The sequence below is a fragment of the Cupressus sempervirens genome, chromosome 6 (genome assembly GCF_028749045.1).
Source record: "Cupressus sempervirens isolate cs-2001-9-10 chromosome 6, ASM2874904v1, whole genome shotgun sequence".
Lineage (NCBI taxonomy): Eukaryota > Viridiplantae > Streptophyta > Pinopsida > Cupressales > Cupressaceae > Cupressus > Cupressus sempervirens.
Window position 1 is genome coordinate 39,175,771 of NC_143123.1, and position 13,548 is coordinate 39,189,318.

At 36.0% G+C, this 13,548-nt stretch overlaps 1 protein-coding gene across 1 annotated transcript in view; it reads right to left on the reverse strand.

Moving 5' to 3' along the window:
* The window catches only part of LOC149551002 (uncharacterized), a 33,823-nt gene that overhangs the window by 4,583 nt on the left and 15,692 nt on the right, over window positions 1-13,548 (reverse strand). The window contains exons 2-3 of the mRNA XM_089786554.1: window positions 5,301-5,370; window positions 4,618-4,723 (exon numbers count right to left, since the gene is read on the reverse strand). Of these exons, the coding sequence (XP_089642680.1) occupies window positions 4,618-4,723; window positions 5,301-5,370 (176 nt within the window). The remainder of the gene's footprint in view (window positions 1-4,617; window positions 4,724-5,300; window positions 5,371-13,548) is intronic.

Below are 13,548 nucleotides of genomic sequence, written 5' to 3' on the forward strand. Positions count from 1 at the left end.
GTACGCATGCGTATGTGTTCTCTCTCTCTCTCTCTCTCTCTCTCGATAAATAGATAGATAGTAAATTTGATTTTTTTAATCTCTAACATTTAAATAACATGAATTACATATGGGCAATTAGAGGCATCCATGAGCAATGGTGAAGGAGGAAAATCAGTCTGCAACCATACCAGTAAATTCAAACCCCAATCGTGGTGGCAATGGTGATGGCGGCTAGGAGGTTGACCTTTCTGGTGTGGTAGATGGAGATATCCATCTGTTACAAAACACAGCCATACTGGGTTAGATTCTGGGCAAGCCAAAGTGAAGATCAGAAATCTGAAGTTTGTTGAAAGACAAATGGAATAAGGCAAATGAATTATATCTTATTCAGAATCAGTTCTTTATTGTTGAATTTGATTCTGAGGAAGAGAAAAACAGAGTTTTGCATTGCCTATGGAAATTTGGGGAGACCAACGTATACATTATGAAATGGATACCAAACTTTGATCCAAAAAGAATGTCACCAGCAGATGGCCCTTAATGGATTTGGTACAATTTACCATTAGAATTTTGAAGTGAAGAAAGTTCTAATAGGGTCGGGAATGCTCTAGGTCAAATTCTGAATTATGATGTGGGGAAGATGATTCTACGAAATATGCTAGAATCCAAATCATTTCCATTCTCAATTTGCCTAATCTTATTAAGTTACGTTCTAAGTTGCCAGTTTGGATTCTGATTGGTATGCGGGTTCGACATTCGCTCAAAAAAAATTTGGGCTGGGTTCGAGTTCATTTAGGGTTCGTCTATACAAGTTTTTTTTAAATAAAAGAATATTTATATATGTAAAAATATGCTAAATCAATCAAATTAAGTTATTTTTGTAATAAAATTTTATTAAAATAGAATATTGTCAATTTTTACAAACGTTATTTACAAAAAATAAAGTACGTGATTTCATGAAACGTTAATTTACTAAACATAAAAATATAACTTCAAAAAAATCTAAAACATATTAAACTCAAGAGTATAAATTTATTTTAAAAAACCTAAACTAGATACAAAGTTGCCACTGCGGACTCTCCAGCTCTTGCCACTGCGGACTCTCCAGCTCTGCTCAATCTACAGTGATGTACAGGTCGATGAGGTCAAGTTTGCTCTCCTCTAGCTCGTTGTGAATTGCTACACAACAGATTTCCGTTTGAACAAACTCATATTACAGAAGAATTGCTACACAACAGAGTTCCTTTTTAAAAAACAAAGTTGAAGAAATGGCGACATCAATGGAGTCACTCGCAAAAGAAATGCATGCGCAAGCCACTACTTGTGGATGAATGAGCAAACTTGAAACTAACAAGGGTGTCCACTTTAGTCAGCTTCGGGTCAAACAGAAAAAGAAAAATCGCATTGAACAATAAAGTTCGCCCAAATGCAAACAAACATTCATCTCCAAGTCGCCAGGAAACTGAAAAAGTCGATCAAATTCGCTGGTCATTCGACCAGAGTCCCCAGCCCAACGCTTTGCCAGTGAATTGATCAGTAAAAAACCGAATCTGCTTCAAATTCGAACTGACTTCAAATGAGGACCAAATCGACTATCAAATTTGCGGGTCAACAAGCGAATAAGGTAACTTAGGTTACGTTTGAAGGCTGGTATTAGGACTAAACCAATTAAGATTGAGGAAAATAAATTCTTTTGTTTGAGGTGTCGTAGATGAAAGCCTAATGAAGTTGGCTGTCAGATTCCAGAAAACAAATATTGGAGAATGAAAAATCATATAGATCAACAGGTGGTCAATGCATCGGATGAAGGGAAGAATCCAAATACTGGTAAAGAAGCTGAAGACAAACAGGGGGAGACTCTGTTTTTGGAATATCATCCCTTAAAAGATGCAGAAGATAATGATAAGATGATGATTACAATTGAACTGTAGTAGTTGGTAAAATGAACCAGATTTCATGTGTAAAATCATACCTTCCCTTACTGAAGGAGGAATATAGCAATACAGAATTGGACATCACAGAAACCAAATTGATCAGCCAATCCCTGGTCAAATCTTCAGAGCTTCCCAAATATTAAGACAGGAAGACATAGTGAATCTGCCAGGTATGGCAAGAGTGCTGGTTCCAGTGATGGGGCCAAAAGTCAGAGACTACATGGAAAAATTTAGGGAACACAACTCGACCAATTTCAAATGAAAAGACTTTGAAATGTTCGACAGAGTGAGTAGGGACTGTATTCAATATGCACTTACGCAAAGGTGGATTCTGATCAGAGAGTGGCCGGATGAGATCTTTTGGTGCGCAGCTAAATAATTAAACAGGACCAAGAAAGATGTGATTGGAAAGCGGAGCTATCTTGGCACTCCTGTATTCTACCTATGGCTGGCACTTTCTCTTGGTTGGAAGTAAAAAATAGGATGCTTGCAGGAGAAAGGTTGATGGAACTGGGAATGGTGGTTCCCTTCGGATGCCAAATGTATCTTAAACAGGAGGAAACAACAGATAACCTCTTTGTTCAATGTGACATAGCACAAGAATGTTGGAAACATTTCAGAAGGAAATTGGGCTTACATGGACCCCTGCAGAACTCCTTGAAAGAAAGTCTCATGTCTTGGCCAACAATGTCCAAAGGGTCAGTGTGGGAAGGGTTGTGGATGGCATGCCCCTCAACTATTGTCTGGACACTGTGGAAAGAAAGAAATGGACGAATTTTCAATGAGAAAGTATCACAGTTAGAATGCACTATCAAGAGATTTCAGGTTGCAGTATGTGAAGGCTTCAAGATCCCATAGAAACTTTCGAATTGGGATGATCGTATGACAAGGGAGTAATCATGCTTGATAAATCCAAATATTGCAGGGGCTGAAAAAGGGAGTTATAGGCAGGAGGCAAGATGGAGATTGCCCTCATCTGGTTGTCTTAAACTAAATTTTGATGGTACCTCTAGAGGGAATCCAGGTCCCTTGGGCACCATATTTAATATTAAGAATGAAAGAGCTGAGTTGGTTTGGGAAGGATCGGTTAAAATTCTGAATGGCACGAATAATGAGGCAGAGTTTACAGCGTTGATGGAAGGAGTGTCACTGTGTAAAAAGGAAAATCTTCTGCATTTGGAAATTTAAGGCGACTCGCTGAATATGGTCAGAGCAATTTCATCAGGTTGGAGAATAAAGATGTGGACGGACAACATTAGAGGGATTTTAGCAGAGTTTGAGTACACCACAAGGCATGTATTCAGGGAAGCAAATATAAAGGCGGATTCGCCGTCCAATATGGCTATCGGTCAGAGGGAGGATGCAATCGTTTCAAACTACCCCAACATATGGCTACATTCGAGGGTGAATCTTATTGGAGAGTCAACAGGAAATCAAAGCATCGATTAGAATCTTTCTTTTTGTTGGATGAATGTAACTAGCTATCTTTAGGTACCAATTTTGCAGAACAAAAACATGAAATACATGTGTATATAAATAAACATATATATAATAATATAAGTATAAAAACTATAAACAAATATCAATTTTAAATAATAAATGTTTAAAAATTAAAATGCGAAAAAGAGTACCGTTGTGTTGAAAGAACACCTTAAAATGTGTTGCTCAAAACAGAAAAACATAGTATTCATCTTTGTCATCTGTGTGTATTTTGTTTATAACTTAGTTTGGCACAATTGAAAATTTTAAGAAAATTGAAAGATTAACATAAGTTTTTTAATCAAATCAAATAGTATGTAGTGCAGCTGGTAAATTAGTGTTTTATGGGCACATGTGGGTACAGTATCCAACTCCTATCCAGGTTACATCACACATGCATCCGTATCAGATACGTTGATATGCACACCTAGCAAGAGAGCATCAGCATATTCAGCTACTCTGGTAAGAAGGGCATTCTCAAATAAAATGCTCAGCAAAGAAACCATGAGACATTCCCAACCCTCAGTTACCATATTCCTAGCACCTTCTTTTTTGGATGTCATCACCAATCAATGAGCAGTCTCTGAAACAAAATTAGAGTTTTCATACTCAATGAGTCAATGCATTAGCTAGGCAATGATATGGCTCAGACCAGACTCATACAGAAAACAAACTCAGAACTGAAAAAAAAAAAGAGATGTACCAGAATTGATCATAGTGCAAAAAAATGCCAACAACTCAGCAAAGACATTTACTCGTGTGAGCTAGTTCAAATGTAAGTGTTTTATCCTCTGTTTCTTTTAGCAGGATTAGACTGACTCCGCCAGACTTCAGAAGAAGGGATCAAATTTTGAAAAATCAAAACAACTTTGCAGTCCTTGATTGCTTGCCACTACCACTCATGAGATTCAAGAAGGAATAAAGGAATCATGTAACTGTTGTATATTGTATAGTGCAACAATTACTAATTTTTAGTGAGTACTTTGCTATTTTGCCCAATTTGGTAGAATTGGCCACTGCTTCACATTAGGTGTCAAACGGACTAAATTAGCCATTTTTTTTCAAAAACCACAAGCAATTTTGTTTCTTCTAGTTGACCATAGACAGAAAAATATATTTCCAAGCTCGTAAATTATCCGTCCAGATATCTACATTACAAACAATCTCCAGGACAACAATTTTGGAATATAAAATTCTGCACATTGGAGTTTAATGTGCATACCTTAGGAGGCAAGTTAAGAATATCCAGACAAATACGACCTCCACTGTCAATATTAGGATGATATATTGGAGTTACAAACCTCACATTGGGAGGCTCAAAGGGATATCTGCAAGATAAATACAAGAGTTGATTCAGCCTGCAAACTGTAAGAATTTACTAAATAATGAGACAAACCAAAAGCCAACTCGACACATTAATCTTGTTGAATAAGAAACACTGCTGATCTAGTATTCATTTGTCATTGAGGAACAATGCTCATCTAGTATTGGGTGGTTCAGGAGACAAAAAGAATTTTTATTTATTTTGAAAGGGTTCTTCAAGGGTCCATGTGTGGTTAATAATTATGTGATTGATAACCTACATTTGTTAGGTTTAGATAAGATTTCCTTATACCAAGAAAAATAATTTGCAATCTAGATTATTTGAACACAGGTCATAACCTTTTCCTAACAAACTAATTGAAATCTAGATCCAACTCAAACACAATATAATTTTGTCCATGGAGAATCTACAATATACTGGATAATCTATGTTTGCTATGGAATGGGGGAAAAACTAAAAATTTAACAATAATGCAAAAAATGAATTATACTTGTCATCCTAAAAAAATAAAATTTTCATAAGATCGGAACTTCGTCTGTCATCACCAAATTTCAAAATTAAAAATGAATAATTCTCCTAACCTTTCAGGTACTTCAATCTGGAGCTTGAAGACTCCTTTAGCATAAACAGTTCCCTCTGGACCTTCAATTTCTGCTCAAGATGAGATAGTATTGCATTAGAACTCTATCTACTACATTAAATTTTAAAAACTTAATTTTTTACACTCAAATGCAACTGTTACATTATATTTCAATTTCTATTCAAAAAAGTAGTAGTTCTTTCAAAACATTAATTCTTACAGACAAACCATAATTACTACATTGTCCTTAGGTTTGTATTCAAAAATGAAGTAGCAGTCAAATCCTCACTGTTGCTTCTAACCCTAAAATTATAATCAAATTCCTAAATATTACACTTCAGTCATAATTATTATTGTCTCTAAATTTGTATTTAAAATAGACCATTAAAGTATTGAGGCCCTAAATTAAGCCTTCAAAGTTGAAATGATGAATTGTTGCTTCAAAACCCAAGTATTGCATTCAAATCATTACTATTCCTTATGCTCTTCGATTTCAGGTCTAAATGTTGAGCATTATTGCATCAAAACCAAATTATTGCATTCAACCCATAATTCATGCAGTCCTTCAATTTCTGTTCACAAAGTTTTCAAGTGTCAAAACAATAGGTGATTGTATTAAAATCCAAATAACATTCAACCCATTTGAAATTCACTATCTGTATAATACTATAAAATGAAGCATTAGTGAATCAAATCCTGCAACTTGAGAGCCATAATGTAAATATTTCTCTAAAAGTCTACTTATTGAATCAAATATACAATTATTACACTCAGACCATAATTATTACATGGTCTTTCTTCCAGCTTAGAAACTAGGTATTATTTAACAGCTCAGTTATCAGGTTCTTCTATTTAGGCTTGGGTCCTGGTTCTGGTACAGTTTTCGTAGTGGTTCTTCCGGGGTACTTAACGGGTTCTCTATGGGTCCTTCTCTTTAGGACCCACAACAAGCCTGAGCACCCAGGAAGAACCCCAGGGTGGTGGCTCAGTTTATGTATGTATTTCTGATTTCTTCATCAGCATGCTCATTCTATCAGCTTTAAATAGTGTCTTGCAACAGCTTGGTAATATTATTCAAGCCAAAATTGTTCTATGTGATGCCCTTTGTTTATGACAGTAGTGAAAGCAATCTACTTTGATTCATTTGAAGGTCAGGGATTAATTTTTTTTATTTGTAGATCTAAGAACATGACTACTGATAGATTTACTATTGCATATCAAGAAGTCAAAAAGAGAAACAACCAAAGTTTAACAAGAGCAGGATGCTATCAACCCATAAATCCAAATACCCAAACCAAAAAATAGCACTAAGGCTGTAACAGACGAATCAGAATGCCATTACAAAGGCTGTCTGCTGATAGATTTTGTAAAAGCCAGCCAATAAATATGTTTATTGATCATGTTTGGATTGATGTCAAATGGCAATCCATGTATTCTGAAACTATATCACTAATACAATTAATTTATTTGCAACTTTATTGGCAATTATGGATTTATGAGTATCATTATTCATTTATATTTGTAACTTCGATGTGCTAACATACATATATGGATGAACCCAAACCCCCAAGGGGGAGGGAGGGGGAATTGTCGCACCCATGTACCTAAATCCCATATCCGTACCCAAATTGGCAACTTAGTTTTACAGAAATCCTACAGATGAGTCAAAATTAAATTATTACAGTTGAAGTGTAACTACTACATTGTACTCCGTGTTCCATTGAAAAATTGAGTACTCTTACATCAAAATAATTACTGCATTTGAAACGTAATTAGTACATTGTTCCTCCAAATTCCATTACAAATGAAGTACTTTTGTGTCAAAACCTGGGATTGCATGAAATAGTTACATGGTCATGCATTTTCTGTTTGAAAATTAAGTATTATTGCATAGAAATCCTACAATGAGTGAAAACCTAAATATTAGATTTGAACAATAACCATCAAAATGATTGGTGTATTTGAACCTTAATCAGTAACTTGTTCCTCCAATTCCTATTGATAATGAACTAAGTTGCCATTCGAGTAAGAGTGTGGATACAAGTATGAGATATTGGTACTGGAATTTAAAGGCAAAAAAACTGAGACTCCAAAAATCACAGCAAAAGGAAAAAAACCACTTTCTCTATTATCTGATTGAAATCTATTTCTATTACAACAAGATTACAAACAAGAAAACAACCTAGATTACTTATAGGTTGTAACATTTTAGTATTTTACAGCTTACACAAGTTCTGGAAATCACTCTCTCGACAATCCAATCTTTTTACCCAAAAACTGCTACCAAATTCTTCGCAATGGTTCCCAAATAACCTTTCTTCAATTTAGAGCTAATAGTACAGTTTGAATTTTAAAATTTTAGCAGTTCGGTGCCAAAACATGAATTTTGAAATTCAAAATTGAGCCAAATCTGAAAACACAAGTTTTTGAAAATTTGTCTAAATTCCAAAAGGCATTACTTTTGATCTGAACATTCCATTGGCATGTCATTTCAAGCATTGGAAAGCTCTCTAAGTGAATAATGTCCCTAAGAATGTGCTTTGTCTCTCCACCCATGTTCAAAGCCATACTAGACCATTTAGTGTCTCAAATTTAACTCAGAAGAGATTTCAAGGGATTTTCAGCAAACTAAAACCTTAATAACTTTTGCAAAGTGAATAATCCTAGCCCGATTCTTCCACCAAAATGCTTGATTTTCCCTTTTGAAGATTCCCATAAATTTTTGTCCTGATCCACCTTCAAATTAGAACTTAGTAAAAATTAGAAGCCGACCTGAAAAGCAACAAAGCAATTCTCTGAAAGCTGAAATTTTTTATTTGCCCAAATGAGTATTCAAAAATGCAATAACATTGAAAGAAAACAACCAGCAGGGAAATATTCTTGGGTGATGTAGGATTGCCCTTGCACTACTAGACACTCCTCTATTAGACACCTAAGGTAGATTGAGATGTGATCCCTTCACATCTCAACTAGTTGAGGGAAAACCAAATGATCAACCTTTACTTTGGACAAGCGTTCCATTCCACTACACCAAATATTCCTCATCTTACATGTTTCTAGTACTTCCTACACAGCTATCAAAGAATGCTTCATTCTCCTCATTTGATGCAAGTGCTAAGATGCTACATTGTGTTGGTGTAATTAAATATTCACTGATTACACTTAAGCTTACTTAGGATAATGCATTGCATAGTAGTTTGTGATTGAGACACTTGGGAGTTTGCACCTCGATTAAACACATGGTGTAGGAGAATTACACTCTAGGTGGTCATAGTTGTTGTCTCATTCCACCTTTAGTGTACTTATCACATTATCATCCTCATCACCGCACATACATCATTGCATAATGGAGAATGATCCACCTTTGGTGGACATGTGATTCCACCCTGTGTGGCTGACAGCTTATCTTCTCCTTATCATTGTCTCTTATTGCCTCTCCTATATAAGGAGGCCTATTATGTACATTTTAAATCAATCCATTGGATGTCAATCAAGTCCATTATCAATAATAGCATTCTTGCATCTTCATGCAATTGTCTTACCATTCTCTTGTGAAAGTTATCTTGGTCTTTCATTTGATCTTGGGGGTGTTGTAGAGTCACCTAAAACTCTAACATGGTATCAGAGCGCTCATGGTGTGAAGATCTCTTCTCAAGAAGTGCAATCTTGACTTGACTTATTTTTGGTGCAGCATTGGCAATTTGGACATCACAATTTCGAGGAGATTTTAGGAGTTTTATTTTGTGACCTATTGCAAGTGAAAATTAGAGCTTGCTGGTGCAAATCAAAGGTTGGCATCAGATAGAGGAGGTTCAAAAACCCCTAAATCGAATTTTGTTTCATCCAAATCAAACATCTGAGGCCAAATCTGGAGCCATTTGATTTTTTGACGGTGCAATGGTGGATTTTGTTTCATCCAAATCAGACATCTGAGGCCAAATCTAGAGCCATTTGATTTTTTGACGGTGCAATGGTGGCGATTCAGAAAAAAAAAATTCAGAGGCGATTTTCAAATAGCGATATCTCCCTCATACGGACTCCTTTTACCGAGCAATTTTTTTTGTTTTGGGTGGAATTTCACAATCTACGCAATGGCGCAGGTGATTTTGGATCTCTGTCTCAAAGTTTTTCTGAGAATCGCAAATCCTATTTTTTTAGAACTTTCAAGGCTTTATTTGGGCACATCTAGTAACATTTCCAAGTACAAATTCTTTTTAAAGTGCGTTATTTTTCCTCTACTTTCCAGATCTGTAATTAGATTTCAATGATTTGGAGTGGGCATATCACTTTTAGAAATAGGTCTTTTTTTGCTATATTTGCACTTGGTGAATACTTAGATTTCAATTTTCTTAATTGAATCAGTAATTTGAAGGAGTTATCAATTGATTTCAGTCATCATTTGATTTCATTATGGATTTTTCAAAAGTTCCATTGCTCACTCCATATAACTATCATAAATGCAAATAAGTAGTTTCTAATCAGTTGATGAGTATTGGATTGCTTAGAATGATTCTTGGACATGATCTAAAACCAGCTACAGGTGTTGTAGAAAGAAAGAAATGGTTTGATAAAAGGGATAAAGCACTTGGCTCTCTTAGATCTACCATCTCCAATGATTTTCTATATCATATTGCATCCTGTACACATCCTCATGATGCTTGGACTACATTAGAAGGAATCTTTGATAAACCTAATAGAATAAGAAAATTTAAATTAGAGAATGAGCTTATAGGTCTAAGTCCGTGTGATTTTGAAAATATTCAAGACTTTTTCTCTAAGTTTAATTCCATTAGATTGGAGCTTTCTAATTGTGGTATTACTAAAGATGATGAACAATTAATATTATCTATTCTTTCTAAGCTAAGTCCATAATATTCAATCTTTGTTTCCACATTCTATGCTACTATGAATGCTCTTGGTAGTGCATACAAAATGCCTTCTCTTGATGAATTTGCAGCTCAGCTCACAAGGGAACAAGCAAAGTTAGCACACATGGGTCAATTGAAGCCTTCCAAGTATCAAGCGTTGGTTTCAAATGACTCCTCTCCAAAGGCTCCCAAAGGAAAGGGAAACAAACAACGCAAGGATCCTAAGCAACATGGCAAAGGTGATGACTCTCCTTCACAACATAATATTAAATCCAAGTCCTCTTCAAAATGAAACATCTACAAGAAAGAGAGATAAATGTGCTTATTGCAAAAAGCTAGGACATGATGAGCATAAATGTTTCCATAAAAAGATTGATGAGCTCACTCACATTCTTCAAAAGAACAATATCTAGTTGCCCTTATTAATCTCTTCTCCTTCTTCCCAATATTAGGCAACTGCTACATCTACATCACTATCCAAAGGTAAAGGACAAGCATTCATTGCTTCCACACATCCTGAGCAAGGTAAATGGCTTCTTGAATTAGGTGCATCACATCATATGGCATCTTCTAGGGATATGTTTTCTTCTATTGAGCTTTGTACTCCTCCACCTATATTGATGGGTAATAATACATACATGAAGGTTTGTGGGAATGGTTTTATTCTTATGGGAGAGGGTACATTTAATGATGTTCTTTGTATACCATCATTGACCACTAATCTTCTTTCTATTTACCAAATTACTTTTGAGGCACAAGGTAAAATTGTTGAGTTCACTCCTGATTATGTCTATATTAGGGACATGGAGACTAGAGATGTCGTAGTTATGGAAGTTGTTGATCATACATCACGCTTGTATTCTTTTGCACATTTCGTTGATAATGATGATGATATTCATGATGTACCTCACCCTTTATCAAGGGTGAATAATTCATGTGAGAACATTGGACACTTGAATCATTTTGTTCTTGAGACAAGCGTTGAACTTCCTACTCCTCCACCTCCTGCTTCTTTAGACATGAGCTGTAACATTCAACAGGATGATCATTATGCTTCAGATCTTGCAGTGTGGGATGAATTCCAGGATGCTCTTTTAGACAAGTCTCATAATGCAAATTTGGTTAATACATCTGAGGATGTTTCTCTTCGAGATACTTCTTCACCTTCTTTGGAGATTGGATTTCCCAACTCCTCATGTTCTCTTGTTTTTTCACATCTCATAGGTTAGCTTGATGGTGTGACAGAATCTTTGAGCTTGGAGACACCTATTCAATCGTCAAAGATTCATACATGGAGACCTTCCTCCTTCCTCACTTTTTACATGGAGTGGCTTCTTCATCTTTTGATGTATTTATCTCTTCCTAAGGAGAGACATGTTTTTTGCAGATGTTGGATTATCTCTTGTTTGCAACTACTCTTCATCTACACTGGAGCTTCTTCACTATGGGGGGGATATCATGTCTCCTTATTTCCTTCCTATGAGGGGATCATTCTTTGTATATACATGATGTATACAATTTTTGGGGGATCTTGAGTACTCCATCCATCCATGCATCTTGTTTTCATCTCTTTTTGGAAGAGGGTTTTTTCCCATGAGGTTTTCTCTCTTTCTCCACTTTATGAGATATTACATTATGGGTACCTAAAATGGCCTGGTAGCCTAGACCCATCTTGCATTGTAAGTTTAAGTGCATTCCCTTATGTTGCACTTAAGGGTGGGTGTTGGTGTAATTAAATATTCACTAATTACACTTACTTAAGCTTACTTAGGATAATGCATTGCATAGTAGTTTGTGATTGAGACACTTGGGAGTTTGCACCTCAATTAAACACATGGTGTAGGAGAATTCCACTCTAGGTGGTCAGTTGTTATCTCATTCCACCTTTAGTGTACTTATCACATTATCATCCTCATCATCTCACATACTTACATTGCATAATGGAGGATGATCCACCTTTGGTGGACAATGTGATTCCACCTTGTGTGGGTGATAGCTTATCTTCTCCTTATCATTGTCTCTTATCGCCTCTCCTATATAAGGAGGACTATTATGTCCATTTTAAATCAATCCATTGGATGTCAATCAAGTTCATTATCAATAATAGCATTCTTGCATCTTCATGCAATTGTCTTGCCATTCTCTTGTGGAAGCTATCTTGGTCTTTCATTTGATCTTGGGAGTGTTGTAGAGTCACCTAAAACTCTAACACATTGTTCTAATATCGGTTCCTCATTTGTTCCATCCTACAAATATGTGGGAAATATTGATGCCATCTGAAAACTCCACCTCGTATGCATTTTTTGAATCATGCTTCTTCAAAAACTTGCAAGGACCAAACATCTTCATCTTCAACTTGAAGTAGATTCACATTGGAAACCCTTCATTCCTCAAGTACACCATAACTTCATCTCGAACTCAAAACTCCTTATTCCTCTTCTTATTTGTCTTAACTTTACATTGCATATACATCTTGTTAATGTGCTCTTGCACTTTTTCATGTAGACTCTTTATGTGTTATGCAAAGTCTTCAACTTCGACACTTGTCCTTTCTTGGTCTATCTTTGTTGTTTTGATCCAATCCTTGCGCTACTGGTTGGACTAACCGTCGGACTTCCCCTTCGAGATTCATGTGTTCTATAAGTCTAGTTCCTTATTCCTCTTCTAATTTGTCTTAACTTTACATTGCATATACATCTTGTTAATGTGCTCTTGCACTTCTTCATGTAGACTCTTGATGTGTTATGCAAAGTCTTCAACTTCGACACTTGTCCTTTCTTGGTCTATCTTTGTTGTTTTGATCCAATCCTTGCGCTACCTGTTGGACTAACCGCCGGACTTCCCCTTTGAGATTCGTGACATGGCTTAACTACCTCTTGTGTTCTATAAGTCTAGTGGTTGTATCAAACATTATTAGGTCGATCTTTTGGTGCAACGGCAACTCTAGCTTGTAACAAGTGGTATCAGAGCTTGGTCACAAATACGAATCTCCTCGGGTAGTGTTGAGGGAGGAATTGTTGGACTAACCATCAGCCTTCCCCTTCGGGATTCGTGACATGGCTTAACCGCCTCCTGCGTTCTATAGGTTTATGGTTGTATCAGACATTATTAGGTCGATCTTTTGGTGCAACGGCAACTCTAGTTTGTAACACTACCTCCACATACATGGTCAACCAATGCTCCTATTGACAAAATTGTTATGAAAACACTTCATTTGTGGTGAGATTTAGGTCCCATCTCATAGGTTTATCTCCTATAAGCATCTCAATAAATTATCCAAACTCATATTCACTATTTTAATCTACCCATCAATTTGTGGCTAGTGTACAAAAATGAACTTCAACTTTCTCTTCAATTTCTTCCACAAGGACCTTCAAAAGT